The following is a 21,147-nucleotide window of genomic DNA, read 5'->3' as shown; positions in this document are numbered from 1 at the left end:
GACCCTGATGAATTTTGATTGGTCCAAAACAGGAGGTTAAATTAAATGAAAAAAAATTGCATCTTTTAAACCAATCAAACGTGAAGGTGATTTTTTTCTTCTTTCAATCTACTACGCCTGCGCAATGACGTTTTAGGCCTTTTTACCCCGTTTTTCTTTCCCCCACATTGTATTGATCATTCTTCGGTTTAGTTTGGTACTTTTGGTTTAGTCCCGTAGAGGCTGAGGCTCGGCCGCTAGGCTTCTTCTTTGCTTCAAAAAATGTTTCTGATCAGTTGAGTGTTGATTGATGTTATCTGTTGGAATTTCATGACGAAACAAAAACGTTCATAATTTTTAAGTTAATAAACGACCAAAATTAGACTAAGTTTTGTAGTTCAGTCGCGAACGGCGAGGAACATTTTTTCTTCCTCTGGAAATAAATTTTAGGTTTCCGGGAAAAAAAAAATTCTACTATACATCTGCTACATGGACATGGTACAGGTATTTCTTCGATCGAACCAAGGCTTACGAAAAGCGGATAAAAAAAAATTCCTATCAAAAATCGTAGCTTGCTTTCTTGAGTTTCTTCTTCTACTCTAATAATAAAGTCTAGTAGTGCAGTGTTAAATCAAAATCAACGCGACGCCCTAGCATCTGGGATAATGTGCAGAAAGTTTTAATTTAACTCGCGTTTGCCGGTTTTAATAATTATTTAAATTATAATTAAACTTAATTAAACTGGAAATATTGTAGTTGAAAACTAAAATAGAATTTCTAAAAACCCATATATGAAACTTCCAAGTTCCAAAGGATTTGGGCCTTGGTCGTTAAGTAAAGAACAACTTAAAGATTCTTTCTCATGAGTTGACCCAGCCCTGTTTTATTAAATCTGGCTTAGAATGTGAAATATTCAAGTTTCACATTGATTTCTAGGAAAATTTATAAAAAATTGTACATAATGGACGATATACCAGAAAGAGGGGAATTAGATTGGTTTAATTTGACCAATTGGGAACAACAATGCGTGGAAGAAGTCGAAAGCACACCAGACTTGGAGCCACAAATGCAAGTGGAAAAAGACTTTGCAACTCAAAAATTATGGGTTATGTTTCAAAATTCCGCTACGTGTATCGCTCAGCTTTATAAAGGTAGCGCCGCGTTATTCCATTATTACCTTTACAGGGTTCATACAACTTTTGGAAAACAAATTTCCCTTAGATTTCCAGGTTTTTTTTCCCCATATACTTCCCTGAGTTTTCCAGGTTTTTCCCCTGGAGCAAATGTTAACGAAGGAGGGGGGGGGGCAAATTGGTCTATATCATACTCAAAGGACATCCCCGTATCTCTAGTAGAACCAGAGTTATGAGCCTCCAAAGTATAGTGTAATGTTAATCCTATGGAGAGGGTTGTTTGTTTACGTTTTGCTTAATTACTCGGCCCCTGTTTGTCGTAGCCCTAAGTTTTTAGTATGGTTGGATGGGGGACAAATTGGCCTATAACATACTCAAAGGACATCCCCCTATCTCTAGTAGAACCAGAGTTACGAGCCTCCAAAGTATAGTGTAATGTTAATTCTATGGAGGGGGGGAATGTTCAGGAACATTTTGCTGAATCACTCGGCCCCTGTTTGACGTAGCCCTAAGATTTTAGTATGGTTGGATGGGGGATAAATTGGACTATAACATACTCATAGGACATCCCCGTATCTCTAATATAACCAGAGTTATGAGCCTCCAAAGTATAGTGTAATGTTAATCCTATGGAGGGAATGTTCACTAGCATTTTGCTTAATTACTCGGCCCCTGTTTGACGCAAATTTCCCTGATTTATCTGAATTTTACTAAAAATTCGAAATTTCCCTGAGTTTTCCCTGAGGTTTTTGTCAACTATTTATTTCCCTGACATTTCCAGGTTTTCCCGGTTTTCCAGGTTTGTATGAACCCTGCTTTACAATTGGTTAAACATAAAAAATAAACCCCCTAAACTTGTAGATCGACAACAGAATTTAGGTCTGTGGTTACCTTTTCAAAATGCAGCTAGTGCCGTAACTAGTTTATATAAAGGTCCGTTAATTTATTAATTAATTAATTTTAATTATAATAACTATATTTCGGATATTTTTAGAATGTATCGAATCCCAAAAAGGGTTTTTAGACTTGGGTATCCAATGTGGAACTCAACGTAGAAACAAAGACTTACTAGCATGGGCGAAACGAAGAAAACGTCATATACGACGGGAAGATTTAATTTCATTCTTGTCTGGCAAAAGCCCTCCCCCTAGTTCCGCAGTTTCCCAAAGAGCGTGGAACACACCTCGTCAAAGAATATGTGTAGATGGTGTCAATCATCATTTGCATCACCATCTAAATCACCAGTGCCACCATCAATACCATCATTTGATGCATTCATCAAGGTTATCGTTCCAAACAGCTTCCCAAAATGAGGATCCAGAAGAAGGGGCTGACCCGGACTTGCAAACGTTCCGAGAGGCTCTTTCTGGTAATTGCCTTCTCAATACTTTTCCCAAAAACCGTTTGTTTACAAAAGAAAGGGGGGGGGAAATGAAAAATGGCCCGTTTGTTTACAAAACAATGGGAGAAAAAAGGCCGTTAGTTTTCAAAAGAATGGGGGGAAAAGGCCGCGTTTGTTTACAAAATAATGGGGGAAAAAAGCCCCTTTGTTTACAAAACTGGTCGACAAAAGGTCCGTTTGTTTACAAAACAATGGCGGAAAAAAGGTCCGTTTGTTTACAAAAGAATGGGGGAAAAATGGCCCTTTGTTTGCAAAACTGGCAGAAAAAAGTTCCGTTTGTTTACAAAACTGGCTGACAAAAGGTGCGTTTGTTTACAAAACTGGCTGACAAAAGGTGCGTTTGTTTACAAAACTGGCTGACAAAAGGTGCGTTTGTTTACAAAACTGGCTGACAAAAGATGCGTTTGTTTACAAAAGAGTGGGGAAAAAAGGCCCTTTGTTTACAAAACAATCGCGGATAAAAGGGCCATTTGTTTACAAAATAATGGGGAAAAAGGCCGTGTTTGTTTACAAAATAATGGGGGGAAAAAGGCCCGTTTGTTTACTAAACAATGGGGGGAAAAGGCCCCGTTTGTCTACAAATAAATGGGGGGAAAACCCCCGTTTGTCTACAAAATAATAGGGGGAAAACCCCCCCGTTTGTCTACAAAATAATATGGGAAATCCCCCGTTTGTCTACAAAATAATATGGGAAACCCCCCGTTTGTCTACAAAATAATATGGGAAGCCCCCCGTTTGTCTACAAAATAATATGGGAAACCCCCCGTTTGTCTACAAAATAATATGGGAAACCCCCCGTTTGTCTACAAAATAATATGGGAAGCCCCCCGTTTGTCTACAAAATAATATGGGAAACCCCCCGTTTGTCTACAAAATAATATGGGAAGCCCCCCGTTTGTCTACAAAATAATATGGGAAACCCCCCGTTTGTCTACAAAATAATATGGGAAGCCCCCCGTTTGTCTACAAAATAATATGGGAAAAGGCCCCGTTTGTCTACAAAATAATATGGGAAACCCCCCGTTTGTCTACAAAATAAACGAGGGAAAACCCCCGTTTGTCTACGAAATAATAGAGGAAAAACCACCCCTTTGTCTACAAAATAATAGGGGGAAAACCCCCCGTTTGTCTACAAAATAATAGCGGAAAAACCCCCGTTTGTCTACGAAATAGAGGGAAAACCCCCGTTTGTCTACAAAAGAATATGGGAAACCCCCCCCCCCCGTTTGCCTACGAAATAATACGGGAAAAAACCCCTTTTTGTCTACAAAATAAGTATAGTCTAATTGGTCTATAACGCTACTCAATTGACAAATTATAACTCCGTCTCCAATTCTTTTGTGTGTTAAATAGTTTCTGGGGGAACTCGTCAAGCTCCATGCAGCCCGAGTAGTGGATCTTCTCGATCTTCCGTGACTAATAGTGGCGGCGGCGGTGGTGTTGTTGTTGGTAGTGGTGTTGGTGTTGGTGGTGGTGTGGTCTCGCGAAATCGCAGTCAAGCATCTTTAGCCGAACTGAATGCTTTTATAGCTGACGAATTTATGCGCCATGTTGATTCTCGTAAACGGGCGTCATCTAATACAGACGTTATAATGGATTCCCCAACCCATAAACGTAGCAGGCTCACTTGAGTTTATATAAAACAAACAAACAAACAAAAACGAAATCAATATAAATAAAAATAACCAACAAACAAACCAACAGTTTTTCTTCCCCCCCAAAAGTTTCCATACTTTTTCTTCTTCGTAAAAAACCAAAAAAAATAAAAATATTTTAGTATAAATCTGCTTCTACGTTTAAATAATAAATAATATTTCTCGGGGAAATTAATAAACGCTAATTAATTGTTACCGAGAAATTAATTTCTCCAATTATTAATTGGTTCCTGTATTACAAATTTAATTAAATTAAAATAAAATGAAATGAATTAAAAATAAGATACGCTAAACAACGTTTAAAATTAACGCAATAAGAAAAAAAAAATTTGTTAACGAAAAATAAAAATTCCGATTACATTCTGTTTGCAAAAAACTATAACAACAACAACAACAAAAATGCCAACTATAATTATAATTAATTAAAAATAAATTTCTTGTAACAGTATTTAAATAAAGTGTGTGACTAAAAGAATTTTTTTCATTATTTCGTTATTTTATTAAGGTTTTATTTTATTTATTATCAGGGTTTTTTATTTTTTTTTAAACACTTCGCTACAAAATTACAATTACAATTTTATTCAGACTTTAGTTATTGGAAAGCGGAAATCGTCGTCATCGAACTTTGGATGGTTTGTTGTTTTAAGTACCATTATTTTTCAGTGAACTCGAAAATTCGAGTTTTTTTGGGTATTTCCCCACGAGTAGATAATAACAGAAGGGGATAATAGAAGAAGGATGCCACTCTGTATCATCTTAATACATTTGTTATGTAACGTCATTCTTCCCAGGCTCACCCCTTTTGTTTGCTCTCCCGCTCATCAAACTACAGATGGGCATCGCACCGTAAGGTGAATTCTATAACTTTTTGGTACTAAATCCTCAGCAATCAACTCCCTAACCTCGTCTTGGGGTGAGACAAAAATCCACAAGTGCGTCTTGTCAAATAGTTTAACTCAAATAGACTAATGATGAGGGAACTATTTATCGCGTATGTGATTCGGTTTAGTAACCTTGCTCCAAATGTTCCGATGTTGGGAAGAGTGACGTTACACTTACCCCGCTTTGTGGTACACTTCTCTCGAAGAGAAGTATTATATACTTCTGATAATGATAATAGAACATTACTAGCTCGAGTTGAATTACTAATACCAACCAAGAAGTGATATCTAGTTTATTAGGGAGAAGGTATAAATTCGTTCATCCACATTTATAATCTAGCTTTATCTCCAGTCCAAACGTATAGTAGGTCCGGAGTTAATCCCCGCCGCCTCTAAATTACAACCAGCAATCATCTCATTGGTTCTTGAAAACTCCTCACGTCAGCGCCACGCGAATGACAACGAAAATTACAGTCATATTTTCCGACTGAGGAGAGGCTGCGAAATAGCCCGGGGCCTCCTTTTACGTCCCCCCTTGTATTTTGAAAGGGGGACTGAGGGACTATGGCGCGCGAATACTAAGGCATCTTATACCTTCTCCCTAATAAACTAGATATCGCTTCTTGCTAATACAGTTAAGCTCAAATCGTTTCTTATATTAAATCTATAATCTTTTGATAAACTAATACAAAATACTCGAGAAAACACATTATCTGCCTTTCTTCTAAAAATCGAAGGGAAAATATTACAAGAAATAAATAATCTTTTATTTAAAAGTAATTACCCTTTAATTGGTCTTAAAAACGCTGACTACTGCCTCGCCATGCTTAGAGGTGTCTGTTATCCAGAACCCAAAGTGGATTAATCCCGTAGCGGTAAGGGGTTCTGGCTAGCAGACGACACTAAACATGGCGACGCAGTAGTAAATTTTTTGAAATATTTTCCCTTTTATATTTAGAAAAAGGCTGTTCTTTTAAGGTATAATGTGTAGAACGGGGATCTTTTCATTTAATCTCTTGCATCAAAATACTTTCAATAAGATTTTAAAAAATTTTTAGCTATTGCTTATATGGCTTATTGGCAACACACTAAACAGACCTGGAATACATTATTATTATTCCTGTACATTATTTAAGGGGCTCACCGCAGATGTTGGGGTGAAGAAAAAGCTCTTTGGCCATAAGGAATGACGCCACCGTCGCGGTCGGCGAGTAGCAACTAGCAATATGCTTACCAACAGTTTAACCCCCATGACCCCCAACAGCTAATGCGAGTTCCTTCAACTATAGGGACCTTTTCTATGCCCTGTAAAATGTCAATAATGGAATGGTCTACTGAATGATCAAACTGCAGATGTTTTAAGAACTTTAATTCCCTGAAATTCTTGACTTTTCTCTGACCTTTTTGGATCATATTCAAATTCCCTTACTGCTCCCAGTTTACACTGACTTGTGACAATTAACCCTGTACATTAAAAACTTCGAGCGCCCCCACTTTGGATTCCTCCATAGACAGTAATCAATATCGAGTTGTTTTTCCCCAAAAATTTAAAAACATAGTGCAAGAAGATTGGCACAGAACTCAACAACCACAAAGTACAATTATTTCTTCAAATATTTGGATTTCCCCTGATAATTTTGAAAATAATCCAAATCTTCGATTTTATCAGTTCCCTGCGCCCTCAATTTCAATAAGGGCTGGACTTGCGGAAGGTTTAATTTAATTTGATCTGCAAGTGTGTCACAAATAGACCCTAAGTTAAAGGAAAAGTTTAAGTGTAACAACATAACATTGTACCTTAAAAGAACGGCCTTTTTCTAAATATAAAAGCAAAAATAATAAATCATACCTTATTACAAAACAAAATAATTAGCATTCAATTAGTCTTAAAAACAATCAAGGACTACTGCGCCATCCGCCATTGGTTTAGTGGCGTCTGCTACACCGAACCTCTTACTCATACGGGATTGGCTGAATTCTCACAGGCGCCTAAGTATTCGCGCGCCATAGTCCCAGTCCCCCTTTCAAAACACAAGGGGGGGGGGACGTAAAAGGAGGCCGGGCTATTTCGCCAACTCTCCTCAGTCGGAAAATACGTTTTTCAAGAACCAATGAGATGCTGGTTGTAATTTAGAGGCGGGGATTAACTCCGGACCTACTATATGTTTGGACTTGAGATAAAGCTAGATTATAAATGTGGGGGCGAATTCATACCTTCTCCCTAATAAACTAGATATCACTTCTTGATTCTATTTTAAAATTTTTCCTTTTATATTTAGAAAGAGGCCGTTCTTTTAAGGTATAATGTTATATTACCTTCCCTTTTCCACACATTACGAACTATCGATAAATATTTACAAAAATATATCCTACGTGTATACATGTACAAAAACTATACTATATATTTGGACGGTTTGTATTAATTAATTTGCATTATTTACTTGTAAATGTATATATATATGTATATAAACACTGGCCGATGAATTTTTATTAATAGTTATAATACTACGATTTAAAAAAACTATAAAAAAATATATATCTTTAGTTTATTTTATCTTATCTTAAATTTGTAAAGTTTAATTTATTTATACTTAAAGTTGGGAATCGGCAACTTCGCCGGGATCTTGTAAGGCAGCTTGACGTATCTCAATGGCCTTCATTAATTTCTTTCTTGGCCCTAATTGCATCCCCAAATCCTTTAAATCCTCCTCATTTAGCAACATCAAAGCGTCCAAATCAATTTTTTCTTGCGTAAACAACGGAACGTATTCAATCAACCCATGTGCGGCGAAGAACAGGATTAACGGTGACGCGTCCTCAACGTCATCTTGTTCATCCATATTTAAATCATCCTCATTCCACGGTAATAAATTCGCTTGCGTTCTCTGCTGTAAACTACTAGCGCTTCCAATGCTATCATTAGGATCTTCGTAATCTTCGTCATCCTCCGGACTCTGATCCATAGCGGCGTTTAACGAAGGAAGCGAATGTAAGGTTGTCGTTATAGAGTTTCTAAAAGCGACACTACCAAATCCGGGTCTCTCAAAAATACTAGAAGGTTGAGGAACCGTTAATCTTTCCCCATCATCGTGAAATAAATCATTTTGGTTGGTTTTATCGTGGCTAGGTTCGCTAGCTGCCTTCGAAACGTTACTGTTACTATCAAAAACGTCTTTCATGTGACGTTTCTTTTGTAACGGGTCCTTATCATCGTATTTTGGGACGTACATTATTTCAGAATCCCTTCGTAAACCCGATAATGATCTAACAGATTTTTTCCCGGTTCCTTCCATTTCCCGTACTTTGAATTCGGAAGTAGCGGAATCTTGTTTTTTTAACTGGATTTTTTTGGAAACGGCGCCTAACCCTTTCTTTTGCGAAGATGACGTATTAACAATATCAGAAAATTTAGGGGAAGAATATATAAGGCGGGAATCTTTCCGTACATTATTAGGGTCCAATTGTCGACCACCTAACTGATTCGGTTTCGAATCGGTAACTGTCATTTTTTGGCGCTGTTTTTCTAAAACTTTTTCATCTTTCTCGGCTTTTTTCGTAGCTTTCTTTTGCAGTTTTGAAAAATTCTTTATTCGTTTCTCAGCGTCTTTAGTGGCTTTGTCTTTTAATTTTTCAACGTGTTTTGGTTTATCGGTGGATATTTTGGCAGTTACACCATCTAGGAATCTTAAAACTTCTTCTTTCTGATTAATGGCGGCTACTTCTTTAGCGGTATGAAAATCATTGTCCATAGCAAATAAATTGCAGTCAAAACTGACTAGAAATGACACGCAACTTAGATGGCCATTAGCTGCGGCGCAATGTAAGGCAGTGTTGCCATAATGGTCGCATCTGTCAGGGTCACCCCTTAAAAGGTTTAATTTAAACTCTGTTAGAACAATAATTCATCTCCACGCAGCTTAGCTTTTAATGTCTACTTTAGTCATGCGCAAGCGTGCTTGAGAACCTCCTTCTTCTATTTAATCAAGTGCCGTTACATTATGATTAAGCCAAGAAGTGATATCTAGTTTACTAGGGACAGAGAGAATTTAGAAGGGGAGTGGAAGGCCCCCCTTTGACTCTATTAAACGTGATGACGCCCAAACAAGATGTCGCGTTGAGCTTTTTGGGGTAGGCGAGTTTCCGGTCACGTGTTCTAAAATCTATCTATTACAAACGCATCATACCGGAAATCGACCTGCCTAGATAACGTTTAGCAGACGACGTTGCGCTACATTCCAAACCACCCCTTCCACTCCCCTTCTAAATTCTCTCTGCTAGGGAGAAGGTATAAGATGCCTAAGTATTCGCGCGCCATAGTCCCAGTCCCCCTTTCAAAATACAAGGGGGGAACGTAAAAGGAGGCTGGGCTATTTCGCTACACTCTCCTCAGTCGGAAAATATGATTGTAATTTTCTTCATTCGCGCAGGTAGCGCTGACGTGAGTTTTCAAGAACCAATGAGATGCTGGTTGTAATTTAGAGGCGGTGGGGATTAACTCCGGACCTACTATACGTTTGGACTGGAGATAAAGCTAGAAATGTGGGGCGAATTTATACTTTCTCCCTAATAAATTAGATATCACTTCTTGATTAAACCCATAATTTTAATTTCTATTTTAATATTTTCACAGATTTTCCTTGACCTTTTAAATGAATTTTATTGTAACTAAAACTGTTCAAGGAAATGTTCAGGTAACACAATATTATACCTTAAAAGAACGTTGTTTTTATAAATATAAAAGGAAAAATATTAAAACAACAAATAAATGATCTCTTATTACAAAATAATTAGTACATTTAATTAGTCTTAAAAACGGGGACTACTGCGCCATCCGCCATTGGTTTAGTGGCGTCTGCTAAATCGAACCTCTTACTCCTACGGGATTGGTTGAATTCTCACAGGCTTAGAGACAGTAAGGGAAATAAGGCGGTGGCTTAGGGCGAATGACCAGTTATAGTTTAAAAATTCCGTGGTCCAGTTTAAAAATTTAAAAATCAGTGGGGAGTTCACGGAACCACTAAGAAAATTCAAGGGTAGCCAGAGTCCAGACATTAACTCAAATATTTTAATTATTCACTTCTTTAGTTTAGAAGACGACGTGCCCGGGTCATTGGTCATGGACCAGTTTATTTATTCTAGGCCAGGGGGGTCGCTGGCCTAATGTCCAGTTTCAAAAAAAAAAAAAATACTTATTTCCCGCCCTGCTGAGAGAGTTAAGGGCAGTCTGGGAAATAGCACACTTCCTCTGGTCCAAAACCAGTTTATTAATTGCTGGGACTAGTTTTAATTTAAAAAGTGGGGGTTACTGGTCCTCGGGACCAGTTTATTAATTACAAATCTATAGGAGAACAAAGCCTGGGACCAGTCCGGAGACCAGTTTATTATTTCGGACCCTAGGGGGGGGGGTCACTGGTCCCAAGGACTAGTTTAAAAAATATCCTTATTTCCCAGACTGGTTAAGGGTAAGCTCACGTGGGGTATAGCCAACTCGATCACGCGCGTAAGAGGTTCGATTTAGCAGACGCCACTAAACCAATGGCGGATGGCGCAGTAGTCCTTGATTGTTTTTAAGACTAATTAAATGTACTAATTATTTTGTAATAAGAGATCATTTATTTTTATTTAAATATTTTATTCCTTTCATATTTAGAAAAAGGTCGTTCTTTTAAGGTATAATGTTATGTTACCTGAACTTTTCCTTCAAAATATAAGATTTCTATGCCAAATTTACTAATCAATTAGATTTTTCTTAACCAATAAACTAAATTTTCGCACTTGACCCAAAAGTTACAAGTGGTTAAAGTTTCCATCACCTTTAAGACCATCTTCCCTCCCCCTTTTCATTGACCTTTGAGGTCATAACCTATAACCATAAAACAGGTATAGGACTATTTCACAACCACTTTTAAGGCTTTTGGGAACAGTTCCTCATAGCTTTCCTGACATTTTGGCTCACTATCTTTTATATTTGGACATACTCCAGGTATAAACAAAACTCGCGCGTTCATTTTAGATAACAGTTTCAACACTTGTCTAACTCTAAAGATAACCAACTCTTAAAACCTGATACAAATAAATGTCAAAAGACTAAATGATAACCCATCATAAGTGATAAAATACAGGTACACTTTCCTCTATTTAAAATTAGCTAATCGCCAAAATTAACCTAATTTAAATTAAATCAAATCAAATACAACTTACCCTCGTCCAACTAAGACTCTTAAGGCTTCCAAATTCCCACAATGAGCTGCGTACAATGTAGGTGTCATACCATCTTCATCCGGCGCGTTACAGTCTTTTCTGGTGGCTTCTTTCAAAAGTTCAAGATAGCCATCCCTAGCAGCTCGATGAAATTGGTCCCGATCTGACATCTTGACCCCTGACCTGATCAAAATGTATAAAATAAGATCTAAAAATGTGTTAAATTAGCTTTAAACAAACCTAATTAATAGAATAACGTGTTAATTTAGCTATGAATCAGCAGCACCTACCTGTTGACGAATTTTCTCACTGTTAGGTTAGGCTTTTAATCACCCTTCGTAATGATAAAGGGTGAAAATTTACACCCCCAACCATAAAGCCCCTCTCTCACTCAGTGGGTGGACTTTGACCTAGGCTTACGTGGTGGAAATAGGCTATAGCTAGCGCCTTTTCAGGGCTGAGCTTGCTTTACAAAAAAAGGTTTTATATAATAACTTTCGCCGCCGTAAATCCCCGTATCTCTTATCAATAAATAATAGTACTAAAGCATTTATTAATTTTTTATGGTATGGTACGGCCCATTCAATGTCATACAAAAAATTCCTCTTTGACGGCGAAAAATTGACGGGCGCTAAAGCCCGCAACGACGCGTGACATTTTTTGGCGGAAAAATCACCCCTTTTTCAAGGGATCATTGGACTGATTGAGGCTAAAGCTAACAAAAATCTGTCAAAACTAAATTTTTTCCTAATAGGATAAATTTGCTCTAGTAAACATTTATAAATAGCCTAATCAGTCAGTGTATTGCTACTTTCTTTAGTGAAAAGTTTGAAAACTGTAAAGATTTGAAAAAAATATTAAACTTTACGAATCTTAAGCCTAACTAATCAAAACATGAATTTATTTTGTTTCACCATGGGTATAGCCACAGCCCACTCGATCACGCTATGGATGCACGACTAAAGGTGATCGAATGGTCTTCCAGAAACAATATCAAACGGAAAGTCGAAGGAGTTGCAGCGGTTTGACATTTCTGCTCACTGATTTGAACAGTTATAAGTTACCTAAATGAGGTGAGATGGATGGGCGACCTTTGGCACTGTAACTCTCCCAGTGTACCTCGCGCACGCCACTACCCTTCGGTAGGCGATTGTTAAGTGCTGTCGCGTAGCGCCATTGTATTTGTATAAGAACTAGTTTCAATTTTTAAGACAGAGAGGGCGTTATTTACTATTCCGTACGACTACGACACTACCTAAAAGCTGAGGATGCTGGGAGGACTTCGGTGCCGTACAGAGAGAACGTTATAGGTATGGGATCCCACCCTATCCTTCTCTCCTTCAAGGTTTGAAAGCGTGGTACTCCTTTATTATAATGTCCAAGGGAAAAAAATGCGAGAAAAAGCAGTACCGCCACTTTTGCATATTCATGGCTGGAACAAGTTAATTCATTGATTCGTTCGTACAGTGTAATATAGCAAAACCAACAAAATTCACTATTAACGTTATAATAGATAGGTTAAGGGGGTGGCAAAGTATAAGCGCACTGAACGACTCATAAAATGAACCAATGAAATCGGAGTAAGGGAGTTTCTAATTAATCGTGCATCAAGAAATTTCTCCGGCGGCGAGCTATTAATCTCCTTGATTAAAAAAGCTGGGGATAAGTTAATAATTTTTGAAAGCTAAGAATTTGGTTTTAATCAACTTAACTAAAATAATAAACCCGGCACAAAAAATGTAAGTGTTTTCTTTTATTTTATGTTGAATTTTTGAAATCTTAAATTATAGTCCAAGGCTTAGCACGTGGTGCTTACCGAGGCTTATACTAAACAAAGACATAAAAAGACAAAAAATTACTTACACAAATTAACTTAATTAATTAGGGCTGCAAGTGTTCGCCGCAGTAGAAAAGACACCGCTAAATCGTCTAAAGCTAAAGACAAGGACCATAAACGTCGTAGCGCTTCTTCGAGTTCCAATGGTAGTTCCAGCGGAAGGTATTATTCTGGTTATCACGTGTGTTTGTCTGTCTGTTTGTTTGTTAATTTGTTTATTAATAAATCTATATGTAGTTCGTCATCGCGTAGTAGTTCATCTAGTTCTGGAAGTTCATCAAGCTCCTCAAGTAGCAGTAGTCGAGCTTCCTCACGTTCCAGTTCATCTTCCTCCTCAGGGTCTTCATCTTCAACCTCAGCGCGTCGTGGAACCTCTAATCGCGATCCTAAAAAGAAACCTTCCTCTTCCCGTACAACAACTTCTCCTTCCAGACGTCGCAAGAGAAGTCCAACTCCTAAACCTACAAAGTTGCATATCGGGCGTTTAACTAGAAACGTTACCAAAGAGCACGTCATGGAAATCTTCAGTTGTTACGGAGTCGTTAAAAACATCGACCTACCAATGGATAGAGTCCATTCTCACTTATCTAGAGGTTTCGCTTACGTCGAGTTTGAAAACGCGGATGACGCTGAAAAAGCTCTTAAACACATGGATGGAGGTCAAATTGATGGTCAGGAAATCTCCGCTGCACCCGTTTTATTGCCCAAACCTCGCCCTCCTGTTGGACGTAGAAATTCCCCACCACCCATGCGTCGTGGACCACCACCAATGAGGCGACGTTCTCCACCAATGAGAGGTGGAGGTGGTAGAGATAGGAGAAGAAGTCCACCCATGAGGCACAGATCACCAAGAAGACGCAGTCGCTCACGTTCACGATCAGCGCGTAGACGTAGAGATGGTAGATCAAGTTCCAGTTCATCCCGATAATAATCCATAAATTCTTGTTCATATCACTGAAGTCTCAACTAATTTTACCATGAATTTACAAAAGCTTGACCTGAAAATTTAATAATTTCGTTCTTTCTTCATTAAATGTCGAAATTGTATTGCAATGAATTTCTTTTTATTATTATTGTATCATGATTCATGACGCTTAGTTACCGAGTCCCACCCAATTCTAACGTGTAAACAAACAAATAAATACTTCATCATATTATTCAACCTCTACTTTGGTCTAATTCATTTTGTTGCAGTTGCAGTTTCACTTTCCAAAGCAATAGTTCCTTTCATATAATAAAATCCTGATTTTAGCACGCAGAATTCCTAGAAAAGTAAATGACGTGCAGTTAGACGATTAGTTGTAGTCTTCTTGTCCAGGGTTCATACAACTTTGGGTAGACTGATTTCCCATATACATGACAGGGTTCATACAACTTTTGGAAAACAAATTTCCCTGAGATTTCCAGGTTTTTCCCGTATATGGAGTATCCTATGGAGCAAATGTTAACGAAGGACGGAGGGCAAATAGGACTATAACATAGTCAAAGGACATCCCCGTGTGTCTAATATAACCAGAGTTACGTGCCTCCAAAGTATAGTGTAATGTTAATCCTATGGAGGGGGTTGTTTGTTTACGTTTTGCTTAATTACTCGGCCCCTGTTTGTCGTAGCCCTAAGTTATTAGTATGGTTGGATGGGGGACAAATTGGCCTATAACATACTCAAAGGACATCCCCGTATCTCTAATAGGACCAGAGTTATGAGCCTCCAAAGTATAGTATAATTTCCCTGAGTTTTCTAAAATTTAAGACGTTTTCCCTGAATTTTAGTCAACAATTTCGAGGTTTGTATGAACCCTGTTATCTTTAACCTAAAGGCACAGAGACTAAAGTTGAAAGCAAGGAAATAGACCATAAGGACTTTCCAACTCTGTCTGTTGCATGACAATAAGTACATAGAATTAATTGTTAGGCTCACATTCAATATTTTCCTGCAATAAGTTTCCGCGGCACTGTTTTTACCCCCTAATTCATCTTCAACTTTCTTTTGGTAAGTTGCAAATCGAATTCGGGCTGTTTTAGAAAATAGATCTAGTAGCGATTCACGCAGCTAAATTTGAAAAGAAAAAGAAATGTAGAATTAATATTTCGTAAGATATGTCACGTGTAAAAGGGATGCACAAATATCGAGGGGTCGGACATTCAGCATTTTAGTGTACGGGATTTTGAGATTTCAAGATTTTGACAAAGATTTTGAGATTTTGCCCCAGATTTTGAGATTCTGACTCAGATTTTAGAAATCTGGAAATCTAGTCCAAGATTTTAAGATTTCGGCATTTTAAAGGAGATTTTCAGATTTTGAACGCGATTTTCAGATTTCGAAGAAGATTTCGGGATTTTAAAGGAGATTTTCAGATTTTGAACGCGATTTTCAGATTTCGAAGAAGATTTCGGGATTTTAAAGGAGATTTTCAGATTTTGAGGAGATTTTCGGATTTCGAGGAGATTTTCTGATTTTGATATTTTAGGATGAGATTTCGGGATTTTACGTTAAGATTTCGGGATTTCTAGATTTTAATGTGAGATTTCGGGATTTTTGGTGAAGATTTCGGGATTTTCAGATTTTAAAATAGGGATTTCGGGATTTTCAGATTTTAAGGTAGGGATTTTGGGATTTCTAGATTTTGACGTGAGATTTTAAAATTTTTAGATTTTGACGTGAGATTTCGGGATTTCGAGAGAGATTTTAAACAGATTTCAAACGAAGTGTACGGGATTTTGACAAACGTCCGACCCCTCGACAAATATACAACGCGTTATGTGCAGGGCCGGGGCGTGTCAAGAACTACATTTTGTAGTAGTGTTACTATTTCTTGTGGCCATGATTTGGCAATATCACGTGACTAATAGCCTAGTCAGCGGATATATTCAAGGGATATGCCGATGCCCATTCTTAATGCATTGATAATACTACGAAAATCACACATGCCCAGATAGAGAGACGTGTACTACAAAGCAGGCGGGTAATTGTAACGTGATTCTTCCCAACATTATTTTACATTTGGAGCAAAGGTTACTATTAAACCGAATCACATACGCGAAGGATAAATATTTCCCTCATCATTACTCTATTAGCGCTGCTTAACTAATTTGCCAAGGCGCATGCATGCGCTTGTGGTAAATTTTGTCCGACGTCAAGACAATCAATGTTTGTGGGTTAATTGACTACTGAGGATTTAGTAAATACCAAACAGTTATAGAGTTCACCCATCTGAAGTTTGATGAGCGGGAGAGCAAAAAAAAAAAAAAAAAACAAAATGGTGCCATGATCCCGGGAAGAATCATGTTACATAACCAAGGCCCGAATTAAGCAATTTTGCACCCGGGGGCCGAGATAGTGTGCGCCCCCTTAAGTTGAAAAAAAAACGGAACAGCAAATGTCCCTAAGGGGGAATAGTTAAACTCAATGCGCCCCCAACAAGCCTTGCACCCGGGGGTCAGTGCCCCCCTGCCCCCACCCTTAATCCGGCCCTGAAGTTTGATGAGCGGAAGAGCAAAAAAATGGTGTCATGATCCCGGGAAGAATCATGTAATTTCATAACTGAAGTATTAAGAGGATACAGAGTGTCATGCTTCTTCTATTATCCCCTTCTGGTGGTATTTAACAAATGGTCTTCATAATGCTTGCAAGGATTATAGTAGTAGAACTTGATATCTTAGGGGTTAAAGGTCACAACCAGTCTAGCGGACGCGGTAGCTTTTCAAGGGCAACCCTGACATAATACTTAGCGCGTGTAGGCTAAGAACTCATACTATACCTTGTCCAAGCTATCACCAACTCGGATTAGTCCGTAAATGGGTTCCTCCGTTGCATTTTGCGGCCACTTATTCGATAACCTAAAAACGCCATTAACTTTGACGATACCATCTTCCAACTCTTTATCAGTGAAACGTTGTTGATTAGCAGGGGTTAAAAAACCCTTGATTTGAGTCAAAGATAAACAATGATGAGTTTTCATAATTTGCGTCAATTGCTTATGCAAATCGGGCATCGAATTGCCGCCGCCTTCTAAATTTTCTTCCTTTAAATCCCCGGATTGTTTCGTTCCAACCATTTTTTGCGGAGAATCTTCCCGAGATGATTTACGTCTAGGCTTTTTAGATTGACTTGTAGGGCTAGTCGGTTCCGATCTAGGTGTTGTTGGGTTGGTTGTAGGGGCGCTAGTAGGTGTCGCTGTTGTTGTAGCAGTTGCAGTTGCAGTTCCGGCGGCAATTTTACTCATAAGTTGGTTACGCGCTGCCCATAACATTTTTTGACGTTGCACCGCTTCCGGGTAAGATTTAACAAAGTCATTATCATAATCGTAACGGAATTTCCATCTTCCGTCACTTTGACGCGTGGCAATATTGGTTAGAATGTTTTTCCAATCTTCATCTAGTAACTTAATGATAATGATAATGATAATTAAAGATGAAATGTTAAATATTAAAATTCAAAATTAATGTAGCGGCACAACATTCTTGGAATTATTATTATTATTATTATTACTTTTAAGGTTGGTGGGATATCTTTACGATCGAACAATGGATTATCATTAAATTTCCACATCTGCAAGAAAATAGACAACATTCAGGGAACATAACATTATACCTTAAAAGAACGGCCTTTTTCTAAATATAAAAGGAATTAAATATTAAAAACTAAATAAATGATCTCTTATTACAAAATAATTAGCATTTAATTAGTCTCAAAAACGGGAACTTCTGCGCCGCCATTGGTTTAGTGGCGTCTGCTAACCTGAACCTCTTTCCCCATACCTCTCTCAGCCTGTGAGAATTCAATCAATCACGTAGGGGTAAGAGGTTCGGCTTAGCAGACGCCACTAAACCCAACCAATCCCATAGGGGTAGGAGGTTCGGTTTAGCAGACTCCACTAAGGCCAACCAATCACGTAGGGGTAAGAGGTTCGGTTTAGCAGACGTCACCAAACCCAACCAATCCCATAGGGGTAGGAGTTTCTATTTAACAGACTCCACTAAAGCCAACCAATCACGTAGGGGTAAGAGGTTCGGCTTAGCAGACGCCACTAAACCCAACCAATCCCATAGGGGTAGGAGGTTCGGTTTAGCAGACTCCACTAAGGCCAACCAATCACGTAGGGGTAAGAGGTTCGGTTTAGCAGACGTCACCAAACCCAACCAATCACATAGGGGTAGGAGTTTCTATTTAGAAGACTCCACTAAGGCCAACCAATCACGTAGGGGTAAGAGGTTCGGTTTAGCAGACGCCACTAAACCAATGGCGACGCAGTAATTAAATGCCAATCATTTTGTAATAAGAGATAACTTAATTTGTTTTTAACATTAAATTCCTTTTATATTTAGAAAAAGGTCGTTCTTTTAATGTATAATGTTATGTTAGCCGAACTTCTCCTTTTAAAAATAAGAATAGGCCTAATATTTGAAGACATTACGTACAATGAAATCTCTAGCACGGCCAAGATTTTCAGCTGGTACCCTGGTAACATCGCTGAAAGAATCTTTCGGATACAGAAGTTCACTTTTAACAACCCAACAACCTTGAACCAAAACAGCAACGGGTTGAAGTAAACGTAAAACGACTGCTGGATCAATTGGTTTCAGTAACTCCACTAGTTGATCAAATTTAACTACTTTGGCTTTAAAATTAAGTTATATTGGTTAATTACAATGAATAAATATAGTAAATATGGTAAAATAATAATATACCGTTTAGGAAAATGCTTTTAATTCGGTCGGAATGCGAAATTTTGCTCCCCACTAAACCAGTTAGGGATTTATTTGTCCCATTACTTAAATATAAATAAATTTAATGTAGATTAACGCGAATTACCTAATTATGCCTATGTAATTGCTTAAAGGAAAAGATTCCAGTTCTACACATTATACCTTAAAAGAACGGCCTTTTTCTAAATACAAAAGTAATTAAATATAAATCTTATTACTAAGTAATTAGCATTTAATTAGTCATTTAGTCTTGAAAAAAATCTAGGACTACTGCGCCATCCGCCATTGGTTTAGTGGCGTCTGCTATCCCGAACCTCTTACCCCTTCTGGATTGGTTGAATTCTCACAGGGCTGAGAGAAACAAGGGTAAGGGGTTCTGGCTAGCAGACGCCACTAAAAACTATAAACCTTATTACCAAATTAATTAGTACATTTAATTAGTCTTAAAAATAATCAAGGACTAATGCGCCATCCACCATTGGTTTAGTGGCGTCTGCTAAACAGAACCTCTTACCCCTTCGTGATTGGTTGAATTTTCACAGGCTGAGAGAGGCAAGGGTAAGGTTGGGTTCTGGCTAGCAGACGCCACTAAAAACTATAAACCTTATTAGCAAATTAATTAGTACATTTAATTAGTCTTAAAAATAATCAAGGACTAATGCGCCATCCGCCATTGGTTTAGTGGCGTCTGCTATCCCAAACCTCTTACCCCTTCTGGATTGGTTGAATTCTCACAGGGCTGAGAGAGGCAAGGGTAACGGGTTCAGGCTAGCAGACGCCACTAAAACAATGGCGGATGGCGCAGTAGTCCTTGTTTTTTTAGTTTAGAAGACGACGTGCCCTGGTCATGGACCAGTTTATTTATTCCAGTCAGGGGGGTCGCTTTAAAAAAATCCTTATTTCCCACCCTGGTAAGGTAGGGTATAGCCAACTCGATCACGCGCGTAAGAGATTCGATTTAGCAGACGCCACCAAACCAATGGCGGACTAATTAAATGCTAATTATTTATTCTTTTAATATATTTCCCATTTTGGCTGTTCTTTTAAGGTATAAGGTTATGTTGCCTGAACTATTCCTTTAAATCAGTTTACCATTCAAGTGGAACCAAAGTGTTAATATAATCAGAAGCGGAACACTGAATATCTGATGAGTCCTGCTCTTTTTGGCTGCAACGTAGCAAAGAGTGTTCTAAAGAAGCTCTCCCGCTCTGAAACCCAATCTTTTATATTCAAACACCTAATTGAAAAAAAAAAATTACAATTTTTTTACCCATGACGGAAAGTAAGTTGTGTTAATCCATGGTTCACTAGCTGCTTTCTTTTGTAAGAAATGAAATGATCTCTCTTTAGCCGCCTTAGATCTTTCAGTTTCTTGGGAGGCGAACTTCACAGTGACAGCTTGGGGTTCATCAACATCCGCTTCCTCCATGGCACTATCCTTTTTACTTTGAGCTCCATCAGCGGCATCCAAATAATTGAAGCTGGGTCTCAAATGAACCACGGATTCCACTGGAACTAAATGAAGTTCGCCTTTGACTAATAGACCCACGGCGTAGTTAGAAGTAGAGCTAACTGCCTTTGTTGAGGTAAGAGTTTGTCTCTCGAGAACGTTGCTAAAATATGACAGTTTAATACTATGACGCAACAATCATCGATGAAGACTCAAACCTGTTATTATTTTTGACAAGATCATCACTGCCTTTCATATTAAGGACAATTTGTTCCCCTCTCCCGTAATTGTAGTTTTGGCTATCACAATCTAACCCAATATCAAGCTCAACCTTAAAAATACAAGCCAATGTTCCGTTATGACACCAAAAAACCAAAAAATACGTTAACGTTAATATTAACCTTATGTTGTCCAGGTTTAACACGTGCACTGACAACTGCATCTCTATCTATAGAATTATCTCTCGTAGGCTTAGAAGGATATTGGAAGATGTACAAATTTTTGCTTAATGTTTTACTCAAATAAACATCCAACTGAAACCAAAACAAATAAAAAATTTCCCACGTGTGTGTCAGATTTAACAGAAGTGAAAGCAGTAGAAAAATATTATAAACAACAATAAGCCTTGGCTTAACTTTACTTCTTGAACAACTTCGTCGTCCCCATCGGTATCACTATCCATTATTGAAAGGTGATTTTATGGTTTATATATTATATTAAGCGTTAACAAAGCGATTATGTAAAAATTTTAAAAGAAATGATCTTAAATTGTAGAAATTCCTGAAAAAACAACACCGCATCCGAAATTCCAAACTTCCAACCCAACCTCACGGCAATATTACAACGTCACGTGATTTATCCAACCAATCATCAGCCCTTCATCAAGAACCACGTGCAGCAACT

General features: G+C 38.0%; 4 protein-coding genes across 7 annotated transcripts; 2 read left to right on the top strand and 2 right to left on the bottom strand.

The window, feature by feature from the left end:
* Window positions 1–189: 189 nt before the first annotated feature.
* Window positions 190–4,644, top strand: LOC149679679 (HUWE1-associated protein modifying stress responses). 3 transcript variants are annotated; one of them, XM_089835534.1, is made up of 5 exons: window positions 190–483; window positions 916–1,130; window positions 1,974–2,045; window positions 2,107–2,481; window positions 3,868–4,644. In XM_089835534.1, the coding sequence occupies exons 2-5, from the start codon at window positions 941–943 to the stop codon at window positions 4,143–4,145; spliced, it is 915 nt and encodes a 304-aa protein (XP_089691660.1). In that variant the 5' UTR covers window positions 190–483; window positions 916–940; the 3' UTR covers window positions 4,146–4,644. The 3 variants fall into 3 exon arrangements, with proteins under 3 accessions (XP_089691660.1, XP_089691659.1, XP_089691661.1); XM_089835533.1 differs by having other exon boundaries at window positions 191–477; XM_089835535.1 differs by lacking the exon at window positions 190–483 and adding an exon at window positions 593–813.
* Sans (SAM_USH1G_HARP domain-containing protein Sans) lies at window positions 4,228–12,146 on the bottom strand. Of its 2 annotated transcripts, none has more exons than XM_089835521.1 (3): window positions 11,542–12,146; window positions 11,252–11,459; window positions 4,228–8,914 (listed from the first exon to the last, which is right to left on the bottom strand). In XM_089835521.1, the coding sequence occupies exons 2-3, from the start codon at window positions 11,419–11,421 to the stop codon at window positions 7,642–7,644; spliced, it is 1,443 nt and encodes a 480-aa protein (XP_089691647.1). In that variant the 5' UTR covers window positions 11,422–11,459; window positions 11,542–12,146; the 3' UTR covers window positions 4,228–7,641. The 2 variants fall into 2 exon arrangements, with proteins under 2 accessions (XP_089691647.1, XP_089691646.1); XM_089835520.1 differs by having other exon boundaries at window positions 11,252–11,434.
* A 676-nt stretch (window positions 12,147–12,822) lies between these two features.
* Window positions 12,823–14,256, top strand: LOC149679677 (uncharacterized). Its single transcript, XM_089835540.1, has 3 exons — window positions 12,823–12,990; window positions 13,137–13,250; window positions 13,326–14,256. Coding segments are annotated over exons 1-3 (807 nt in total). The 5' UTR covers window positions 12,823–12,988; the 3' UTR covers window positions 14,017–14,256.
* On the bottom strand, window positions 14,131–21,087 carry Polr3E (RNA polymerase III subunit E). The gene is made up of 11 exons (XM_089835509.1): window positions 20,885–21,087; window positions 20,646–20,777; window positions 20,463–20,575; window positions 20,065–20,407; window positions 19,887–20,002; window positions 18,777–18,859; window positions 18,507–18,706; window positions 17,578–17,637; window positions 16,847–17,470; window positions 15,007–15,138; window positions 14,131–14,352 (listed from the first exon to the last, which is right to left on the bottom strand). The coding sequence occupies exons 1-11, from the start codon at window positions 20,924–20,926 to the stop codon at window positions 14,269–14,271; spliced, it is 1,929 nt and encodes a 642-aa protein (XP_089691635.1). The 5' UTR covers window positions 20,927–21,087; the 3' UTR covers window positions 14,131–14,268.
* Window positions 21,088–21,147: the final 60 nt, after the last annotated feature.

Source organism: Phalangium opilio, unplaced genomic scaffold, assembly GCF_054372755.1.
Source record: "Phalangium opilio isolate 3A_F unplaced genomic scaffold, DU_Popi_V2 ptg000041l_1, whole genome shotgun sequence".
NCBI lineage: Eukaryota > Metazoa > Arthropoda > Arachnida > Opiliones > Phalangiidae > Phalangium > Phalangium opilio.
The sequence above is the reverse complement of the archived record's forward strand: the minus strand, read 5'-3'. Positions and strand labels throughout refer to the sequence as shown.

What these genes read in the sequence shown, in the direction of transcription:
- LOC149679679 (XM_089835534.1), top strand. Translation starts at nt 941, where the DNA reads ATGGACGATATACCAGAAAGAGGGGAATTAGATTGGTTTAATTTGACC. An exon ending in TATCGCTCAGCTTTATAAAG is followed by an intron (nt 1,131 to 1,973) that starts GTAGCGCCGCGT and finishes CTAAACTTGTAG; the next exon opens with ATCGACAACAGAATTTAGGT. An exon ending in GTTCCGAGAGGCTCTTTCTG is followed by an intron (nt 2,482 to 3,867) that starts GTAATTGCCTTC and finishes TGTGTTAAATAG; the next exon opens with TTTCTGGGGGAACTCGTCAA.
- Sans (XM_089835521.1), bottom strand. Translation starts at nt 11,421, where the DNA reads ATGTCAGATCGGGACCAATTTCATCGAGCTGCTAGGGATGGCTATCTT. An exon ending in AGAGTCTTAGTTGGACGAGG is followed by an intron (nt 8,915 to 11,251) that starts GTAAGTTGTATT and finishes AAACCTTTTAAG; the next exon opens with GGGTGACCCTGACAGATGCG.
- LOC149679677 (XM_089835540.1), top strand. An exon ending in AATGGTAGTTCCAGCGGAAG is followed by an intron (nt 13,251 to 13,325) that starts GTATTATTCTGG and finishes ATCTATATGTAG; the next exon opens with TTCGTCATCGCGTAGTAGTT.
- Polr3E (XM_089835509.1), bottom strand. Translation starts at nt 20,926, where the DNA reads ATGGATAGTGATACCGATGGGGACGACGAAGTTGTTCAAGAA. An exon ending in TTGGTGATAGCTTGGACAAG is followed by an intron (nt 15,139 to 16,846) that starts GTATAGTATGAG and finishes TTTCAAATTTAG; the next exon opens with CTGCGTGAATCGCTACTAGA. An exon ending in ATTGCAGGAAAATATTGAAT is followed by an intron (nt 14,353 to 15,006) that starts GTGAGCCTAACA and finishes TTACTTTTCTAG; the next exon opens with GAATTCTGCGTGCTAAAATC.